The following is a 22,445-nucleotide window of genomic DNA, read 5'->3' as shown; positions in this document are numbered from 1 at the left end:
TACAATTATTTACAATACAAATACAGGGATTACAGGGATGTGCTGTTTGTGTTACGAAAGAATATTTAAAGTAGATGGATTGTGTTGGCTTTTTTAAGGAATTTAAGTACATGTTTTGTAACTCTAGATTTATATGATTATCAATTATTTTAGTGTCAATAAGCAAAGATACCCTTCAAGTCCTATTAAGTATTTCTTCCATACGATTTTTTGAACACCATTGTTTTCAATAATAATTTAAATATTATTTATATCATTGAAGTGTACGATTCCACGGCCCGATGTGCCATGCGATGGTCGTCGGCCGGTCGACCGGCCATGCAAAGTCTCTCGGAAATAGTGGAGTGGATCGGATCGGTTCGGACGGGGGGCAGTACGTGATGTGGCGACTGCGGCGCGGTATAGTGTGTATGGTATGGTATATCGGGTATGGGGGTTCGGATGGGGGCACTACGAGCGCTCTGATACGTCGACAACATTGCCGGTTAGCGCTTCGTTATATGCTCACTTTCGATGTGTTTCATTTTTTCTTTCGTTTTCATTCGCTGTGCGATTTGAAAACGTTTAAACAAAAACTCGCCAGCGGCGGCAGCAAAAACAACAACAACACCGGCGGTCCAAAGGCGGGCGGGTCTTCCACACACACACACAGATACACCACACACGCGCATAAACCGCCACACCTGCAACAACCAAACGAAAAATAAATGTTTACGATCGTTCCATGTTGTTGTTTTCCTCCAGTTGCGGGCCAATTATGTGCAGCAGCTGCCGTTGAAGGGTTAAGGGGGCGAAAAGGGGACGGCGATAGGGGCGCTGAGGTGTTAAAGCTCTCCTAAACAATCTTAAAAAAATAAGTTGCTTTTGGTTGGACCATATAGCAGCTATAGTTTTGCGCTTATTATTTTGCTCTTTTATTTATTTTTCCGTTTTTTTTTTTTGTCGCAGCTCGCATAAATTTATCAAACTGTTTATTCGGCTAAACTGTCGTTGTCTCGTTTAGTTAAAAGGTATAAGCCATAAACTAAACGTTTATTTAGCCATTTAACAGGGGCACTTTGCTTGTGTATTTGCGTATGGTTAATTATTTTATATGAACATTTTAATTAGGCCCAATCTCGATGGCATCGTGCCTGACTTATGCGAATCGATCGGCCTTATGCTAATTTCCTTTATGTATATTGCTTCCAATCGGAGCTATGCAGTGTTTATAACTATGTTGGTATTTATGTACCTGCCCAGGTGAAGTTAATCTGGAAATTCTTCGCTCCATAGAACATGATTTGTGTTGACAAGGTTCCGAGCATGGCGATCATCGATGGCGAATAGAGCTTCGATGGGAGAAAAACTAAGTAATTAAATACTACATAACTCAAGGGGATATCAGATTGAGGTATTGGTTCAAGGTGTGGTGCACTCATTTTCACATACAACATATATTATTCGTGCAATAACATGAAATGCTAACCAAGAATTTATTCTAACTGAACTGAGTATCCAATAATGCATATATCTTTCATACCCCATCTATTTTCTGGTTCAATCAAACACTCACTCAAGACCAAAGTTCCGGCATTTCACCGTCAATCTCCTCCGCATTCCACCACCCAATTGCAATCACTCCACAAAGGATGCCCCAATCATCCAACTGAATTCCATAGCTGACCCACATTCCTCCGCCACGCTAATTAATAAAAGATAATCTTCAATTGAACTCATTTGCAGCACACTGGCCATCATAACAATCCTTTTTGGCCACAGAGGCCCAAAATGCAAGCCAGCCGACTTCATATTATCAAACCATCAATCAAGCGAAGACAACAAGGCGCTTCCCTGCCCGGAAAAGCAGCAAAGCAAGCGAAGGAAAATGCTGTGCGGGCATCGTGTGGAAAGCGGGAGCGGGTGGAAAAAGGAAAGGCCATTAAGGAAAAATAGAAAAATAGTTGTGAACTCATTGACTCAAATAAATAACCAACGACCATGGCACGCGGCCGACGCTGCGAAAGATGAGAACGTTGAGGAGAGTGGGTATCTCGGCCTTCGCAGCTTCCTCTTGGCGGGATGAAGATGATGGCAGATCATCAGCTAGAATAACAAGAGGAGAACAGCTACAATAACAGCTCAAGACGCTACGGAACCTGGAGATTTGCAAATATCTGAGCCATAAAGCTGCCAAGTGTTGGCCTGGCCGATCATCAGCATGATGGCAGCGGAGAAATGGACAGTGCGGACTGCGGACTGCGGACTGTGGACAAACGACCTGATGTGCATGGGGTGCGCTGTACCTGTAACGGTAAAATTTCTACAAGGGAATGTGCTTTCATTTTGAAGTGTTGTATGTCCATGCACTTGGACTTGGACTTGCGCCAAAAAATCAAAGCAACCAAGCTACTGTTAGACAGCCGCAGCGGCCGGAGCAGCGGCAGCAGCAACATCAGCAACTTGCAACAGCAACTAGCAACGGCAGCTGGCAGTTAGGCAGTTAGTCACTTCACAAAGTCATTTTTGATTTGATCGATTTCGTGCAACAGCAACAGCAGCCAGGCACCGCAGCAACATCAAGAGTTCCAGTTGCTGCTGCTGCTGCTATTGCAGTTGCAGTTGCAATTGCTGCTGCTGTTGCAGCTGTGTGAAGTGGCCAAGAAGAAGGCACATGACATGGTCTTGAACATGGACATGGACATTGAAAATGCCCGATTCCAGTCTCGTGCCAAGTAGGACACACAAGTTAAGACCAGAGACCCTTCTCTGACCGTATGTTAATCTGCGATCAGTGAAAGAACCCGTTGAACTTTCCCATTCCCCTAAAGAGTGTGCACACAGAGAAATGATGGGATATTTCTAGACAAGGAGAAGGAAATCAGTCCACAAAAGATGTCCATCGGATTTTTGTCTTTCCTACTTGGTTAGTTTTGCCAAGAGTATAATAGTTTATAATAATTTACAACTGGGTTTTAAGTGTGATTATCCTACCAGCTATTTAAAATAATTAAATACTGATCTAATCTTTAACGCGTAGATTCATGAATAAATGCATCTTTAAAATTAATTCAAAAGTTACATTCCTACAACTAAAATTCGACCCATTCAACCCAGAAGTAATCTCTTTTTCTTTAGGTGCACCCCCCAAGTTACTAGAATGTTGTCCGCTTGTGGCCCGCTCGAGCTTCCAGCGGCGACTGCTTCACGCTCACTTTTCAGATACAGTATCTCGGCGTTTTGTGGAACCCAAGTGAAGCGGCCACGAGATCGGCTTTGGTTCGGGTTCGGGTTCGGGTCTTGAGATCGGCTCTCTGTTCGTCGTTGGGGCGGAAGATCTCCACCCAGTTTTTGGATGCAGGTCTAGCGCTTTTGGAATTTTCATTGAGTAAAACCAGGCAGGATGCATCGCGCGGATCGCTCGGCTGGCGGCCCCTCATTTACCGTTCGAAACTCGTCTAGGCCAGAGCATCTTTGCATGTGTTCGTGTATCTGTGTGAGCACGTTCGCTGGATCGCTCTACATTAAGAAAGAAGTGTATTAGCTTCGATTTATTGCATCGTTGCCTAGGCCCCTGCTTCTGCCTCGGTCGCTGCCTCTGCTGGCGTCGCTGATGCAGTTGGCGTCGCTGTCGACGCTGTGGATTGTGAGTCTCGCGTGGAAGTGGGAATCATCACTGGTGGATCGGGGATCGGTCTTTTATCGTTGTGTATTCATTCAGAGCACCCATACACTCGCCGAAGACGTCGTCTATTTTGCGTTTTTTCCTTCTGTTATGTTTCTGAGCTGAGCTGCTGCTCTTTTCTTAGCTTTTCGTTATTAGGAAATCGAAAACTGAAGCTGCGACTGCGACTGGGTCTATCATCAGTCCGTGAGACGGTCTCAAAGCTATTGGTCGTGTTGTCGCTTTTGTCGGAAAAACAGCAGCACGTAACGCTGAGCAGAAGAGATCCACTACGTAAAGCGGTCGTAAGACGTAACGCCATGCGATCGGTGATAACGGTAAAACATTCAAAATGAAGCGCTACCGTTTTATAGTGAAGTGAAGATAGGATCGCTTAAGGATACATCCTAAATACAAAATATATGTTATGTGTAAATTAAAAGCATATGCAAATGCAAATTCCTAACTGTGTCAATTTCATCCTAGACAAAAACAAAAAGAAACTATCTCCAAACTCGAATCCTCCTATAGACAATAAATCGATACAACTTTGCTGTAAATCTCGAATAAAACGTACAATTTATGCTCCTCTCACACAAATGAAATCACAAATTGCTTAGGAATTTTATGAACTACGCCCAGTACGTGGATGATGTGATATTAAAACACTTGCACAGAGCGATGCATATCTATGGCCTATATATACCAGAGATCGGTGCTAAATCAATGATAACTACTCGCTTAGATCCAATTAATGCAAATTGTGACAGCGCGTAAATGCAAAGTGATCCAAGCCGAGCTGCACGGAAATCAACAACAAATGCCACCGAGACATGTGTACAGGCTGATGATTATGGGCAGACATTAAACAGACAATCCATAATGAAATTATAAAATTGAAAAGATTATAGCCCGGGCTGAGCGATCGTCGAGAGGAAACTGAAACGACTGGGAAGTGCGGTGAGATTGGATCGAAGCGGCTTGGCCGGGGATCGATGTCAACTCCGGGGAGAACAGCTCGCCAATTAAAACGTATTAAATAGAGAAATACATACATATAATAAAAAGTAATTCTAAGCAACTTGTATCATAAATCAGACCAAGCTGGCCAACGCGAGTGATTGTAAAAAGTGTAAAAAGATCAGTAAAATATACCTATATCTCAAAGTGGCAACTTCCCTCGTATATACGTACAACTAAAGCTCCTAATTACCATAAATCTAAAAGTGTTTTAAATACAATAATTTATTAAATACATTCAATCAACATCTTTTACCGTTGACTACGTTTAATTGATAATACGAATATTGGCAGCCAGACAATATTTATATAAAGTTGTACAAAGCTATTTTCTGCTATACAAAAAAAACTACCTAAAGACTATCCTATACCAACTTAAATCCATCCGAAAAAATATCCCCTAAACTGAAGTTCCCACGCGCCATCGGATATCAAAGCTAGATATATGCAATATATCTTATATCTTGGCCCGATCACAGGATGACTTACGCTCCACTACGACAACAACAAAAACCAGCTGAAGCAACAACTATAACCACCAGAAGATCAAATTTGTATAGCAGCCAATGCCAGTCGAGTTATCAACATCCGTAAGGCCGAGAGAGAAAAATACGCTGCAATAGCCAAACGGTGCTCAAATGGTGATTTCTTCCTGCCAGCGGCCAACGGATATCCGTGCGGATTTTATACCAACAACGACCATCGCAGCCACGACAACGAGTTGTGCAATTAGAGCAAAGCTGCACAATAAACTAGAAGAGGCTGGCAAATTGATGCTACCAAAGCGATCAGAAATATCAAGCATGTAAGTTGAAAGATATGCACAAGACAGATTGAGGTTGAGCAAAAGACAGTAAGATACTTTTTCAGAAAGGGGCAAAAACAATATATAAATAAACACCTTAGAATATCTAAATTGAACATAAAACCACAATATCCAAGAAACCTTCCTGCCATTACGTTAACTATAATACATAAATGAATTTTAAAACTCTAATGAACCACTACGGCTTAATTTAATTGATTACAATAAGCACCATCACAGGATCAACAAATATTAGACTTAATGTCAACTGAGGAACATTTACCACCAACAAAAAGTTGATAGATGAATTTTAGTTTTTGTATCTGGCTGCCTCGCGATCAGCAGACACGTATTCGAAAGATTCAAGGCTTCCACCGCTCGAAACTGTATTTTTCTTGTATTGTAATTGATGAATGAATGAAATTGAAGTTCGAGTAATGACGCAGCGATTTCGTGGGGCGGCATTAAGATTTAGCCAGGCCAAAAAGACGTTGCGAGCGAAATAGAGTTGTCCGCGCACAGATACAGACACACTTTTTAATTTGGCAATCAAAAGAAAAAATAAATTATATAATTTTTCTCTTTTGGCTACGCCTAGATTCACGCACTATTGGCCCACCGAGCGGGCATGGAATGTATTTTCTATAAATTCGATTGTTTCCTTAGCTCAAGAAGAGTGTTGTGCTTTATTTTCGAAAGTGATTAATAGGTTTGACATGTTACTTTTACGCTAATTGAGCGATCAAAATCGAATCGAAATGGTGAAGGGCGAAAGGGTAGCAGCGGCGATAATGATAATCCCCGAATGGAATAAAAGTGTCCAAAAAGCGTTTATGCGTTAAATGCACGGAAATCGGCCGCATGTATCCGTCAGATGCAGATACATACATTGAATCCATAGGCATTGGGGCGATTAGTAGCGCCTTTCGATTTTTTTTTTCGCCCCTCGTTTTGGAGTGAATGTTTTGGGCGCGTCCATCGCAGAGGAGGAGTAACGAGGGGTGGGGGCAAATTAAGCAGGTTAATTTAATTTTAAATAGAAGTCGATGGTCGGTCGGTTGGATACAGATTTTTTACTTTTCTTTTTGTTTTTGTTTTTGTTTTTGGGAGTGCGGTGGCAGATGGGCGTAAAAGAAGCGCCCGAAACAGAAACAACAGATCATTAATTAAACGTTTGGAGGTTAGTGAGTGGCCAAAAAGCCAGACAGGTTGATAGAAGCCAGTCCCTGTTCCAGAGCCCCAGTAATGAAATAAACTATTAGACCATTTGATCATTAGGCGAGGAACACGAAATAAAGCGAAGAAGTGACGAATCGATGGTCTGCGGACAGTTCAATGAAGTTCTCAAAAGGCGAGGTCCAATTTAGATTGTGTGAATAGATACACATTCATCTACTTCCCATAAATAATATTTTGAATAAGACGTTCACGGGACTTAAGGTAGTATAACTCACTTAGCGCGTTTATTTGAAACAATAGGTTAGTACATTATTTATCTAAAATGTTTGGACAAATTGGAACAGCAGTTTCTTCTATTATAGTTTTCAAATTTGTAGCTAATACTTGAACTATTATGAGCTGGCTGGAAAATAGCAATAAAATTGCGATAAACCATAAAGCATTGTTAGGGACCGTGAAAAACTTTCGCACAAATTCACACACAGCCCGTTTCACTGAGGTGGCGAAAAGAAATTATGACACTTGATCGTTCGGGGGCAGTGAATAATTTGTTTACGGCATTAAAATGCCAATTAAAGTGCGAGTTGGCCCGAAAGGAAGTAAATCGAGTGAAATGAAATGAAATGAAATGTTTCAGAGATAATCTGCGAAATGATGGCCATGACGCTATATATAGCAAAGCCGGGTCCCCAGTCCGAACCGCCACTACAAAGCTCCCACCGCCAATTGCAGTGGGAATCGCAGGGGAGGAGGAGCTGGTTGCCCACTGGCAAGAGCGTAATCCAAGGTAGTTAATTGCGCCTTAAACCGGAAGCGATGGCTTTGATTGCGTTACACATTTTGCTGGCTGCGAACGGAATGTGCGCTGATTTCAGCTGCCCTCTCTTTCTAGCCAGCTCAGGCCCTCTCTCTCTCTCTTTATTTATCTATCTATCTATATCTACGTGTATTTTTCAATTTAAACTCTATTTTCGTTGGCTTTTCGATGACGATGGTGATGATGATGATGATGGTGACGGTGACTTCGATAACCGCAGATCGGCGCAATCTGAAAAGCAAATCACTCTAGGCTATACAAAGTCTTGGCTCGGAATACACTTAATCCACATTCAAATCGGGGAAAAAGCGGCGGGGACAATGAAAGTTTGTGGAGCCATTACTGCTGCCCGAAATACGCAAATCGATTAAATGAAAAGCCTAGGAAAATCGGGGAAAAGGAGAGCAGGAGAGCAGAGCTGGAAGCACACTAAACAAAATTAATTGCTACAAAATGTTGTTATTTACTTTTAGTAACAAAACTTTCCAAATATCAAATAAATTAGTTAAGTACATTATGTGCTCCTATCGATATAACACTTTAAATTAAATAAATGGGTAATAAGCAGTGTGATCTTGTCCAATTAATCTAGGACACACATTTCTTTCGGTGCAGCAATAGACTTGCACCAAATCCAAGACCGTAGACAACTCAATAAAAGAGTTTTACATAGATGCCTCGCCCTGACTTATGTAAGGCGCAATTTGCAATGCAACAATTTGCAAATGCGGCCCAGGAGATGAGTTGTATTTTAATTGGAGCGACAGTCGGCCGAAGCTTAAATGGATCGCCTCGGCAAAAATAAAAACAAACACAAGCGCCGAATGCTAAATAGCTCCAGATATGCTATTAGTACTTATAATATATGCACACGGGGAGATAGTGAACTATCGAGTTTGGCCTGGTCTAAAAGGCAGCTGGTGGGAACGGAGAAAGGTCGAGAGAATGATTAGCTCGAGCAAAGTTTAGAAACAAGCTCATCAAATTGTTAATGCCTACGTTGGAAATATTAAAATAAAGTGTACATTTAATTCTATATACTATATGTATATAAAGCACAATCAAAAGCGAGTAAATTCTAAAAATACGATTGAATCTATCTGAAGATTGATTTTTAGGCTTTAGGAAGTAAAATTTCCTGAATGTAACTAAGGAATATCTAAAGCTGACTGTCTTACCAACCCTTATTCCCCATAAAACAGTCTCGAATTTACTTCTTGATCACCACTTCCATTCTCCACGCGACTCCTATGATTACGCGACCCCTACCACAAATCTCAACAGCAAAAGCGCAAGAGCCACCGATGAGATCAGATCATCAATTTAAATCACATTCTAAATGTGTTCGAGATCAATCACAATGCCCTGGCCACACCTTTCGATGGAGCCCAGTTGCCAATCATCGATCCTATCGAGCCACCATCTCACCTGGCTTCTGCAACTCGGCGGCGCTAATTCTCTTTCTCTAGACCCCGTTTATAGCTATATAGCCAAGTATATGACGAGCATAGTAGGTAGGTAGGTTGGTAGGTAGAGAGCGTTTTGTCGAGATCAAACCTTAACAGCGCAGAAAATCTACTTAAACAACTTAATGATTACCCCACCCATTTGCAGCAACAGCAACGCATATTTTGAAAGCAAAAGTAAAGTGTTTTGAAAGTAAACTACACTAATTTAAAGCTGTAAATTAACCAACTGAACAACATAGCGCTTCCAAAGATAACCTTGAATGCAATGAGAGCTTTAATTAATTGTGAACGAGTGTGTGCGCGTGCGTGTGTGTGTTGGTAATGAAAAAGGTGTAAAGGGGCAGAGATTTCTGGAGCCAATTCTGATGCCAAGAAATTGGTAGGAAATTGGTAGGAAATCAAAATTGAAATTGAAATTGAAATTGAAATATTTTCATAGAAATGTAACTTGTTAATGGGGCCAATTTTCATGCCCTTCGAATCAGTGTCGAGAAATTCAAGCCTAGGGGCAAAAGTGCATTGATTTCGGAGAAGCGTAACTTGTACTTGAAAATGAGTTGACCAAAAGCCGAAAACGAAAAGGAAAACTACAAAAATGTACTTCAAACCGAAATAACCACAACTTTGGAGACGTTGTTGGGCTGATGATGAGTAAACATAACCGGAGCGTCGCGTTGATTACAATAGGAAATAATCCCACAAATTGCTTTAATATTCACTGCAAATCAAATGAACCACCCCGCCGCCATCGAAAAAAATATAAAAAAAAAAATAGGAAAAAACACATCTCAAAAATCCCAGACAAAAGTCACCAAGTTTTGTGTGTCTCTGCCTTCTTTCTTGGCTCTTTTCTTGCTTTTCAGCTTCATTTTCAAAGCATTTAACCTTGGACCATAAAACTCGGCAGACAAAGGCAGCAGCAACAACAACAAAAACAAAAACAACAACTGCACATAATATGTAATCACATCGCATTGAATCTTAAATTCCCTCCCCCCGCCCATCGCATGTGTGTGAAAATTCGCATTTTTCAAGACGACAAAAAGAGCAGACGAAAAAAATGGCAAAAAATTAAAAAAAAAAACGTCTATCTCGGCCTCTGATAATTGTATCGCATTTAGCTTTTGGCATATTGTTTAGCAGACGATGATATATGGGAACCCATTCCGCACAGACAGCAGGTGTACTATATGGATATGGCTATGGATTTGGATTTGGCCAGCTCCTAACTTCCCGACTTTGTGAATTTCGCCTTTGATGACGGCGACTTACGCTCTAGATATTGGCATAGGAGGCATGGAAGATGTGGTTCCATTGTCGGATCCTAAGTGGGCTAGTTTGTGGGCAATTTCGGAAGAATTCGCGTGGTTTGGTTTCAGTTTCTTTTTTTTTTTTCTTTGTTTCTTTTGGAGTGTGGCACGATCTGAATTGTGGGTTGACATGGAAGTGCCTCGTTTGCGGTCGTAAGTTGGTGATTCCAACATGTGCCAACGGGAGTTTTTGGCAGATGATGAGTTGGCGGAATGAATTAAGGCCTGATTTGCCAGCTCGCCCTTGGCTATAACTTGAGCAAATTTTAAACGATTCCGTTGCTGCTTTACTGGAGATGTGTGGTTTCCGGTTAGAGTTTGGACAAAAAATGGCTTAGGAATTTTATCAGGCAGCGGTAATAAGATATGTAAGTTTAGACAATTTATTGGATTCTACAGCAGTTTTAATTATTTCAAGAGCCGCTACAAATTTGCTATATGCATGGATAAAAATTGTAACAGCACGTTGCTAAGCCGTTATAAAACTTTTTTCTCGTTTATCGATCTTGAATAATGCCATCCATATCCAATAACCTCTCTTCCTCTTGATAACTCGTTAACATCTCGTGGAAATATCTTAGTTATCGCATGCAAATTCCATTCCAAATCCCCTCTATTGAATAAAATTATATGCTAATGGGAGTGTTCTGCCATGTGGCAAGCTAAATCACTTAATATCCAATCACAAGCCTCTTCAGCCATTACAACTTAATGCGCCCTAATGTATGCAATTTTGTGAATGATAACTAGCTTCTTTGCATCTTGCACTTCAACGCTCACGCTCACCAATTAAACAATAGCTGTTCGTTTGGGTTTTGTTTTCCTTTTTGTATTGACCGGAAGGAAATCTCATTTTGTTCACTAGCAGAAACCTCGAGGCCCAGGTCTTCAGGCAATTGACCAACACTGGAGCCGTCAATTGTGATTGCCAGCGAGCTAATAGCGGCGCACTTGAAGCTTTCAGTCATGGCAATTATTCCGCAATGTGCGATGCACTGAGAAAATACAACGAAATCAAAATAAGTCAAAATACACAAAAAATTAAGTCGTCAAATTTTAAAGTTGTGAAATAAATTAAAGGCTGGCCACACTTAAGCCTAGTGTGACCTTGCTTCTGGCGGAAAAATCTAGTTTATTACCGAAATATTCTAAAAGTCGTTTGATAGTGTAGTTGTTTCATGTGCTGAAGTGGAGAGAGGCTGGGTGATGAGATGGATGGATGGGTGGTTAGTCGGCTGGGTGGCGCAGCTTAGAGGAGGGTGCAGCGTGGACACAAACAACTTGTCAGCAAGTGTGCAGCGACTGCACATCGAGGAGGAGTCAAGGCACTTGGCCGCATCCGCAGATGAAGCCAGGGTCCAGTCTCACCCAGTCTCAGCCCCAGCATCGTTGGCTGCATCGTCAATTGGAGCACTTTCACTTTAGGCCGCCTAAGTCCGAGCCAGATCGGTATTTGCTCTTTGATTGGTACTGTTGTTAGAGGGGCCGTCGCTGCCGTGGCTACTGATGATACACTTCCTTGGAGAGAGTGAAGTGAAGTGGATGCCCGCATGCATATTAAGATGCTTTGATAATGATTACGATTGCTGCTGAAGATTGTCGTTACCGATGTGGAAAACTTAAATAGGGAATAGCCAAAGCAACAAAACATTGAATGATAATTATGTAAGACCAGTGTCCTAAGATTGGGAAAACCATCATAGGCAGCTTTTGGGCAACAGGACAGGATTGTAGTTTCTGTGTAAAGTACACCCACCTAGTGTATTCCATCTTCGACCATTCCACCTAGTGGAATACCAACACCACCCCCCTTATTCTGTTGGCCTGGCTACTGCTTTTGTTATTGTTGCGCCTGCCACTGGTTGTCGTTGTTGTTGACTGTTGCCAGCTTTGTTGTTGCTTTTGCTTTGTTTGTTGTTTGGTGTTGCTTGCTCGGTGTTTTGTGCTTCTTGTTGTTTTGTGTCGCGGCGCACGTGTTTGAACGGTAGCATGTGTCAGGCAATGATAGGTTGCGGCTCAAGACCCACTTGGACCGCTTCGGATCGGAGCGGATTGGATCGGATCGGATCGGCGGCAATATAATTAGGCCTGCCGCGGATCGCAGCGACATGTGGACACTTTGGATGTGCGCAATATTTCATGCTTATGGCCAAAAAAAGGAGCTCGTAGCCTGCCATGTTACAGTTAGGTTTCCTTTTTTTGGCCCCAGCTCCATTGTTCCAACGCCCGCTAGATCGCAGGCTCCCCGAGTCCGGCATATATATGTATAGGTATAAATTGCAATATATATATAGAGTTATAATAAAAACAGAGTCTTGGGGCAGCGCAGTGCAAACACACAAAAATGGCCAAGACAACTTTCTTCTTCCTCTCTCAGGTGCAAACTGGTTTACTTATGATGTGAATGTTGATATGGTTTCTTTTCATTTTTTTTTTCTATTTGTATTTTTGCTTCTTTCTTCGGCCCCTGGGCTGCTGCTTCTATTTCGATGGTTTAATGGAGCTTATATGACAAACGAAAAGCAAATAGTTAGCAGAAAGCTGGCCAAGGAGGAGTTGCAGTTTGGCTATCGCTTTCAACTAGAACAAGCTTAACTGGCTTGGATGTGTCTGCAAATGTGGCTTTATAAATAATTGTATCATTTGGCCCGCTTCGAGTGTGTGGTAATAAATCGAAATCAAACTGCTCCCATGCTTATATGAGTGTATGTACATACATATGTATGTGCATATGTATACCCACACTGGCACTTTACCAGCTGGCTGAATGAAGAAATAAAAATCTAATTAATTGCATCAAAAATGCTGAGCTGTTGAAAACGTTTAGGCAATCAAATGGAGCAGTTTATTCCCCCCCGCTCCCAATCCTATTTAATTTTATTTTGCCTGATTTGTGAACTGCTCCACTCCGCTTTGCTTCGCTCGATGGAATCGTGAAATGTGGCATTATTTCGCGGCTGCTTTTTCAATTAAGTATTTTGAATACCTTGCCTGGATGAGTGTTTGTACTGTGCTTTATTTTGTGTGTTTTTGGGTCCGGTGTCCGTTTGCCGTTAGCCGTTAGCCTGGTCATATGGGCACTTTCAAAAATTTCGCCATTCACTCTTTTTTGGCTCGGCCAGTTTGCTGGATGTTCGGCTATTTCTATTTCGGTGGGTGGATGTCGCGGCGGCTGTCTGATATACGGATGCACATCTGGCCATCTGGATGCACATTTGGCTTCGTTTACTCTCTATTGACTTTCAATTAGTTAATAGTTAGGGAGCCTTCATTAGTTCCATTCAGGGCGGTCCCGTTTACATTCCCTCTGAAGGAAATGGCACAACTTAACGCGCTGCCATTGCCATTACCATTAAAAAAAAAAGTAGTAGTGGCTCAGCTATCGGCAATACATTTCTGCAAACTTTATTTTATGTCCAAAAGTGTAGGATCCTTAAAAATTTAAACAACCATTCGCAAATACAACTCTCGATGGACTACAACTACTGTATCAAATTTATGCTCTATCTCGTGTAACAACAGTATTGCATTCAATTCCTAACAAAACATACTTAAATTTTGTTTTACTCCTTTTACAATAAAATGTTCACTCGAAAAGTGCTCTAAGCAAACACACAGGAGTGGAAATCCCGAAAACAATTATTGCACTTTTGAAAGTATTTACTTTTATCACCTCGCATGAGTTGGAACATTGAATATAAGCTTTATCGCATACGAATCAGCCGAATATCTGAGACTTTGGCTCTGGCAAATATTTAAACCAGGCAAATCGCTATAAATCAATCCCGTCCACCGATAATTACCAAGTGCGGCCATTGATTATCTCTGGGCTCTAAACTGGCACCTCCGAAATTCAATTGAGCTGTATTTCATGCATTCCAAACATTTGCCCAGCTCGCTGGCAATAAAAGTAAAATCCGAAGACCCGCTAAACACAAATTTATGGGCTCCAGTTCGGTCCGTATGTCCGTATGTCCGTACGTCCGTACGTCCAGTTGTCCGTTTGTCCGTCATTTACAAATGATCCGGTGCGAAAGAGAGGCTCCAAGCTTAGAGGGACATAAAATTGCCCAAGACTGGCTAAACTAAACTGATTTTGCATCTAAAAAAACAAAAAAAAAGAGAGCAAATGGGGGAAAAAAGGCGGCGGGGGGGGGGGGAAGAAAATCTCAATTATTTAGGCTGAGCATTTAGCCAGAGCTGAGTTAACTGGTTGGTCGTCTGCATGTGTGCTAGTTATATAAAGATAAAGTAAGAAATAAAACATCGCAAACTATAACAAACAACAGGATGCAGTCAGCCAGCGGCGAGGCAGCCAACTGGTCTGTGTTTTAATTTTGGTTTTTTTTTTTATTTTAGTTTTCCTCTTCATTTATCCCTCGATTTTTTTTTTTTGGAGCATTGGGAAAGCACTTGCTGGCTGCTGGCTGGCATACGTAGAAAAATGCTTTTCGATACACTTTTCGACATTCATTCATTTGGCAGACCAACGACCGACCAACCGACCGGCTGGCTGGCTGCTCAAGTTGCCTATCCGATGACGATGGCAATTGCAATTGCGGCAACTTTTAGCTAGCTGCTAGTTTGTTGGTTTCGTTTGGAAAATTGAAACAATTTCCGATGTCACTCTCACTTTTTATTTCACCTGACGACGAGTTGCAGCCAATCTAGACAACCAGATATGTAACGACGACGATGGACGGCGGCGACCACAGCACAACGTGATTTGGAGATGTGTTTGCTCTCTGTTGCAACTGTCGCTGCTGCTGCTGCTGCTGCTGCTGCTGCTGCTGCTGCTGCCGCTGCTGCACTTGTTGTGTCCAGCGGGGAAAAAGTGGTTCAGATGGCACTAGAGTCCCAGCTCCAGCTCCAGCTTCAGTCACAGCGTCATCATCATTATCGCCATCGTCATCATCGGCTGACTCCCCAAAAACGCATCCATGGCAGCTAATGCAACATCTGCGGCTGCTATTGCTGCTGCAGAAGTTGCTCTCGTTGATGAGTTGCACAGTTCGCCACAGCAACTTGGGCATCTTGGGGCTTTCGGTTTGAGGACCCCTGTTCCTGACAGGCCATTACTTACGTATGCCCGGGTTAGAGAGCAGATCTTGCTGGGGATTTTACGACCAGCAGGTGCAAGAATCATCAAATTTGGCCCAGTTAACCTGGGGGAATACATTTTAGAAGTTTCAACTATTCAGTTTGCATTAAGCATAAACGAACATACACAAGGGTGCTTAAAGCTTATTATACCTTGTCATCACTTTAATGATGGCTCAATAAATATAAATGAAATGCAAAAGACTTTATATAAAAGGAAAACTTGTATTTGCACATTGAGTGTTAACGTACTAATGCAATCCATTAAGATATCAGTGACTTATTAAATCGCAGGCTTATCTTAACTTGTTGATGCTGCCGCTTGCATATCTGCATTTTTTTGATATTCTTCGGATTGGTAAAATATCCACTCAACCAATAAATGCCTACGATGATCTTGTGAATGATCTCGCGTATTAATCTTTTCTATGTGAGGCATTTTTTGCATTGGCTTTATTGGTCGTGCGTGTCTCTGTCTTTATGCTTCTCTGTTTGTTTACTTGCTTGTTTGTTTGTTTGTTTGTTTGTTTGTTTGTCGTTGGATGTGTTGTTTGTTGTGACGCTTTTGGTATCAGGTTGCCATTGCCTCGTTAGAGAGTGTGCACGAGTGTGTGTTAGCCGCTATCCTGGCAGCGAATATTTGTTGTTGTGGCCACTGCCAGTTGCAAGTTGCTGTGTGCAGTTGTTGTTGATGCTGCGATGCTGCGATGTTGCGATGTTGCTGCTGCTTGGACTGATGTAACGAGGTTTAATTTTCCATTTCAGTGAGCGGCTTGCTTTGGAGATTTTACTCTCGTTTTTCATTGTGTCGCCGGCTTTGGTTCGGTTTTCCTTTTAGCCAAGTCGCAGTCTGGGCCCTGGTTGTGGTTTTGTTGCGCTTGATTATGCTTTTGGCTCTTGCTATTGCCGCTGCTGAAGCGCGACTGCGTCGACTGATTGTCATGATTAGCACGATAATTATGCGTCCAGCATTTAATAATCACCATGCCGCTGCTGATGACGAAGGTTCGTCTGAAATTTGACAAAGTTAATTTGGGGCTACTCGTACGATTCCCTCTATAACTATGCTTCAATTGCAGTACAGCACTGAGAAAAAAATGCATGTACAAAGTCCAATAGAAACATCATAATCGCTTTATACATTTTAAAATATTTATTATAGACTATGCAAATCTTCAGCTTCAGCTCAAATAAGTCATTTCTTGTGCCACAAATACCTATGATTTGAATTTGTATTCAAAAGGATTGTATTTCTTTTAGCTCTTCTAAAAATTATATTTGGTATCATTTTGATATATATAAATGGAGAACATGGTGGTTACAAATAACACTTCAACATTTCAGGCCACAGTAATGGTGGCGCTGGGCTATTTCCTCAGTGCAGTTGCAGTTGCAACTGCAATCCCGTACCAGCAACATTGTCAACGACAACAACATCTCCTCCGCTGGACATTTTTGCCAATCTGGAGCGCCGTTTTCCATCGTCGCCATCGCCATCGCCATCCCCATCGCCTGTCTGCCTGACTGCGTTTTTCGCGGTTTTACAACTTTGATTTCACTTTTCTTTGCAACATGCGACGCCGCTTGCGGGATTTGGTTGGTACTCGCATTCGTATCTGTATCTGTGGCTTTTTCGCTGTGCATCTGCAGCCGCACGTACCTGTGTATCTGAATCTGTATCCGTACCTTCACCGTCCGTTTCTTGAACTGTTTGCTTCATTGCTCCCGTTGTTGTCGTCCACTGTCGCTTCGGCAAAACTTTGTTACTCTTTAATTGGTTTCTTTTTTTTTTTTTTTTTTGTTATTTTATTATTTTCTTCCCGGCTTTCGCAGGCATCCGCTTAAAGGTGACCATCACCGAGATGATCGCTTCGCGGCGCTGATGATGATGCAGTGGCGTCCAGCTGAGGAGTCGACTATAATTGTCAACCACTTTGGCACGTTTGCAAGAAATTATAAAACACATTGCGGCTTTTGGGCAGTGGAGAGTGGTTTGGGATTTGGGCGGCGGCGAGTTTTTACTTTTGACGGGCAAAGTCACATGAAAGGTGTTGACGCTTCAGGTGCAACACGAGTTTAATTGCCGCGGTCATGTTGAAATTCCTTCATTATAAAGAATCTTGTTCACTACAGCGAAAAATACTGTTCCAACTTAATAGGTTAAATATATCTTGATCCTTAGCCACGAAAGATGTGATAGTATAATGTTACAACCTACAAAAAAATTGCATACAAAACCAATTTGCTTATTATTGCCTGTAATTCATTCAAGACGATACTAACTTTCATATTTTGCCATCTTCAATTTGATCGCGAACTAGTTTCGGCTCGACTAAAAACCGACAATTTCTTTGCCAGCTAAGCAAATAGAGGAAAAATATGTTTATAATGCCAACCAATTGGCAAATATTTGATAACCGATTAGATTAGCAAAGTAAAGCTTAGTTTGTAAAGTAAATAATTTCCAGGCTTTTGAAATTCCAATTAACTTACTTTTTACAAAAAGAGTTAGGTATAATTTTATCTTCCGAAATCTTAAACGATTCATAAAAAAAAACACCTGATCGTTGCATTTATGAACGCTGCAATCTTTCCACGCGTTCTCAAGCTCTAATTGCAATTCTGCAACAATCATTTTCGACTCCATAACACCCCAGACAACAAATCAAAGGCAGCAAATGCGGCTAATTAACTTTTTGGCAACACGGCCGGCCAGCCAGCCAGCCAGCCAGTCAGCAACAACAACAAAAGGCAATTTGTTGTCGCCAGACGATCGCTAAATGCTGCAACAACAACAAGAGGTGCAACAAAAACAACAGCCACATCAGCGACGACAGCAGCAACCCACGAAAATGTCTCATGAAAAATTCTGTTCTAGATAGGAGAACAGAGCTCCATAGATCAACGCGCCCACCTGAATGCAAGTTGTCTGTTAAAGTTGTTGCTGTTGCAGCAGTTGTTGCAGTCGCTGTTGCTGCTGCAGTTTGCAAATATGCAACTTTACCTGCCGTTGCTGTTGCCGTTGAGTTCGGTTCACATGATGAGCCGTGGAGTTGGGGATCTCTTTAAGGTCTATTCTTGGCGTGCCATCTGCCCAGAGTCGAGCTTCAGCTAATGCACAGCAAAAAAAAATACGTACTAAACATGAAATATATAACTTGGACTTACTGCACTCAATTAATTCGTAGCTTATTTGAATTTTATAAAGCTACAGCTCATAAATGATAAAGATTTGGATTAATTATCTTGTTGATTTTGTGCAATTTTAAAATCTTCTCACTTTGTCCTTGTTTTCGCGCAGTGTAACCCACCCTCCTTTTTGAAAGCCCACGCATTTTCCTCTGCCTCGCACGCACCTTCAGGCGATGTTGAACGACCTCCACACGAAGTGCCACTGTACCCCACTTCCTACCCATGGGCTTCCCCCCACCACCCCCTTGGAGGTGTGTGCTTAGATGTTTGTCTGCCCGTCTGTTTGTCTTACATAATCGTCACTCTAGATACCGTTAAGGTTTTTGTTAATTTTCATGACTTCTTTTTCTTGTCAGTTTTCAAGTATTTTTCCACCCTAAAACAACAGACAATAGAACAATTGTTTAAACATTTCGGCGGCCCCCTTCCTTTTCGAACTTTTTGGCATTGTGGCAAAAGAATCCATTAAAATGAGAAGAGAAGAAAATAACCAGAAAATGGTCCAAAAAGATGTTTATTGGGTTGCCGAACAGTCGGCACTGTACTATTATTAGATGGGTTGGTGTGTCTCCAGGCCGCTTAATGACGTACATGGAATTACCTTAAACATAAAGATAGTAAAAAACATATAGTCCGATGATCTACACAGCTGCGAAAAGTCGAACTGTGTGACGCACCAGGGAACTGGGTTTATTAGGCAAGAATTAGATTTTAATTTCGGCAATGGGTGCAAGCACTTGCCTTCTTTTGGGTCCAAGTAAACAAAGCTTTTGAATGAATTTGTTAGGTCTAATGAAAAGTTATAGATATATACCATTGTATATCTTTATAAAGGTCCAGTTATGTATTAATATCAAACTTTTTAAAACTAATTGTTTGAATAAACGAGATTAAAAGTTTGTGGCGATTGCACCATTAACAAAAGTTTTGAAATTCACTTTTGTGACGAATCATGAATCATCATACTATCTGAAATTTAACCAATTTGTAACGAATGATCCTAGAATTTTTGCCCTACCTTTCGTTTGTCACTAATTAAAGTGTCGTCCTCGATGATAGGCATATGATTTGTGTTTAAAATAGTCTTATAATCTTATTAATCGGTAAATCTTTGCTTTTCCTTTCAGGTACATAATCACTGTAAGTCGAAGGCAGTTCTGAAACAGAATCATTTTGAGTATCCTTGGCATCAGACGCATTGAAAATCGAGAAAGCGAGCACAAAACCTAAAACCTACAGCTTGGCAACCTGGCAGCCTGGGCAATCAATCGAACCCCCATTCCACCAATCAATCAATTATTCAATCGAAGTCAAAAAGACAACGCAGGAAAACGGAGGAAAAACTCGGTTACCGCCCGTTCGCGACTAATGAGAGTTATGAGAGAGAAAGACCACTCACCAAGAAAGATGCTTCCTAGCCCGAAACAGGGCTGCGTATACCCTGCCTTAGGATTAATACCCACATCGTATATATCACACGTACCTTATGATCTGGCCTCCTCAGCGTCGGTGGCGGCCACATCCTCGTCATCAACGTCGCCGACGACGACGTCGGCAACGACAACTGGGCGGCTGCAGCACCAACACTCCCACCAGCAACACCAGACCTTAAATCACCATGCCAAGGGCAAGCGGAGAAGCAGTTTCGATCAGCCGTTGGATCTGCGGTTGGCACACAAGCGGAAAACGGACCTGGTGGATCAAGGACCCATGGAGGATGAGAACAGCAACCTGATCATGTTCGCCAGTGAACTGGCGGTGGCTCAGCAAAAGGAGAAGGAGCTGAACAACAACCATATCGCAGCATCGCTGGCCGACCTGGGCTTTGATATGAGCCGCAAAATGCTGAGGGCCTTGAGAGAGGGTGGTGCAGGTGGCGGTGGCGGAGGAGGAGGAGGAGGAGGAGGCGGTGGTGGACCACCCAACGCACCGCCCTTAACACCACCGCAATGTTCGATACCTGCCGTACATCCCACACTCCTAGAAGCCATGACCAAGAACTTGCCCTTGCAGTATCGCAATGTGTTCGCTGGGGTTTTGCCGGGCAAGGTGAACAGTCCGGCGGCCTCCAGTAGTCCAACGGGCGCGGATTTCCCGTTCCGGCATCCGCTCAAGAAATGCGAGCTCACCTGGCCACCGCCCACAGAGCAATTGCAACTGGAGCTGCCTCATCCGAACCCGAAGTTGTCGCCGGTCCTGCCGCATCCGCAACTGCAGGACTATCAGACGCGGAGGAAAAACAAGGCCAGAACAGCTGCCACCGGGGGCAATGCCACGCCAAACTTGCCGCAACGCAACAAGGATCGCTACACCTGCAAGTTTTGCGGAAAAGTCTTTCCGAGATCGGCGAACCTGACGCGGCATCTGCGAACGCACACGGGCGAGCAGCCCTACAAATGCAAATACTGCGAACGTTCCTTTAGCATATCCTCGAATCTGCAGCGCCATGTGCGGAATATCCACAACAAGGAGCGACCCTTCAAGTGTGAGATATGCGAGAGATGCTTTGGCCAACAGACGAATCTGGACAGGCACCTCAAGAAGCACGAGTCGGATGCGGTGTCCTTGAGTGCCTTGTCGGGCGTGAGCGAAAGGATGCACTGCATACGCAGATTCTGCGAGAATCCTACTGAGGAATCCTATTTCGAGGAGATACGCAGCTTCATGGGCAAGGTCACGCAGCAACAGCAGCAGCAGCAGCAACAGCAGCAGCACGACCAACAGCAGCAACAGCATCAGTCAACCGCAACATCGGCGTCCAGTTCGTGCTCCTCGTCGCGGGACACGCCCACATCCTCGCACGAGGAGGCGGACCATGCGCCGGCAACATCGACGGCTGACACGGCAGCACCATCGTCCAGCAGAGACCAAGAGGAGGAGGATTCGCAGCCGATCATGGAGCTCAAGAGGACCCTTACCTCCAAGCTCTTCCCCACCACTACCGCAGACAGCGCGATGACGACGCCCCAAACAACATCTATCAAGGAAGAGGTACCCTAACTACGTAAAATCAATTTCAGCAAACAAATTTCCTATAGCAGAGGAGCCGGATGGAGGCGAAGAGGTTTCTAAACTATGTATGTCTAACACCTAGCTGAGGAGCAGATCCCTAAAACTATGTCTAATATCTAGCTGTAAATATATATATATACATGTATCCCTAAACCCCCCTATATGTTCTACAAATACGTGTAAATCGAATTGTACAAATCGAGAATTGGCAGATATTTTAATATAAATAAATATGAACGTATGTGCATAACTATTATTAGATTCGTCCTAAGCATTGGTATTTCTTTTGTACATATACGAGCGTGACATGACGAAAAGTGTATGAAAAGTAATGACAAACAAAACAACGCGCCCACTGTTTAAATAAAAAGTTACAAGTTTTTGAAATTAAAATAAAGAGCAATTTTAACTGGGTCTGGTTTTATAAAAAAAAAACGAATTTCAAATTCGACATTCTCTTCTCTGTATGAATTATACATTGATTCTACGACGAATTTTACATACATAGATCTAGCCTTGAACCCAACCAGTCTGGTTGTGATCTGAGCTATTCAAATCTTTAAGATTTATTTTTCTTTTTTAATCTGGGCTAATATTTTATTTTTAGCTTGAGAAATTAGGTAACATGACTGTTATCATCACAAATAAGGAAACTAAATGCAATTATATTATAAAAGTTTCCAGAGAGAGTTTAAAGTTGTATCCTTATCTGTCCTTAAAATGTTCTTACACAAGTGCCTCGATCGATTACGTGGGCGGCAAATTCAAACGCAACCGGATATCTTACCAACTATCTACTATCAACTTCCAGTCAAGAGATGCAGATGCAAAAGATTGTGCTGCCCTCCCGACGTATAAAAAGTGAAATATTTGCCAGACTTAGGACAATATTTGATCG

The 22,445-nt window shown here is 42.3% G+C and overlaps 1 protein-coding gene and 2 long non-coding RNA genes across 4 annotated transcripts; 1 reads left to right on the top strand and 2 right to left on the bottom strand.

The window, feature by feature from the left end:
* Nucleotides 1-234: 234 nt before the first annotated feature.
* On the bottom strand, nt 235-617 carry lncRNA:CR44769 (long non-coding RNA:CR44769). The gene has a single exon (NR_124369.1). It is a non-coding gene; the product is annotated as a long non-coding RNA:CR44769 (long non-coding RNA).
* A 2,424-nt stretch (nt 618-3,041) lies between these two features.
* lncRNA:CR44768 (long non-coding RNA:CR44768) lies at nt 3,042-3,901 on the bottom strand. The gene has a single exon (NR_124368.1). It is a non-coding gene; the product is annotated as a long non-coding RNA:CR44768 (long non-coding RNA).
* CG10348 (uncharacterized protein) lies at nt 3,841-21,912 on the top strand. 2 transcript variants are annotated; one of them, NM_001299130.1, is made up of 2 exons: nt 3,841-5,468; nt 19,663-21,912. In NM_001299130.1, exon 2 carries the CDS (start codon nt 19,913-19,915, stop codon nt 21,533-21,535), a length of 1,623 nt encoding a protein of 540 aa, NP_001286059.1. In that variant the 5' UTR covers nt 3,841-5,468; nt 19,663-19,912; the 3' UTR covers nt 21,536-21,912. The 2 variants fall into 2 exon arrangements, with proteins under 2 accessions (NP_001286059.1, NP_609904.2); NM_136060.3 differs by having other exon boundaries at nt 4,946-5,468; nt 19,663-21,750.
* Nucleotides 21,913-22,445: the final 533 nt, after the last annotated feature.

Source organism: Drosophila melanogaster, chromosome 2L, assembly GCF_000001215.4.
Source record: "Drosophila melanogaster chromosome 2L".
NCBI classification, from domain to species: domain Eukaryota; kingdom Metazoa; phylum Arthropoda; class Insecta; order Diptera; family Drosophilidae; genus Drosophila; species Drosophila melanogaster.
This window is presented reverse-complemented; position numbering and strand designations above follow the sequence as displayed.

What these genes read in the sequence shown, in the direction of transcription:
- CG10348 (NM_001299130.1), top strand. Translation starts at nt 19,913, where the DNA reads ATGAGAGAGAAAGACCACTCACCAAGAAAGATGCTTCCTAGCCCGAAA.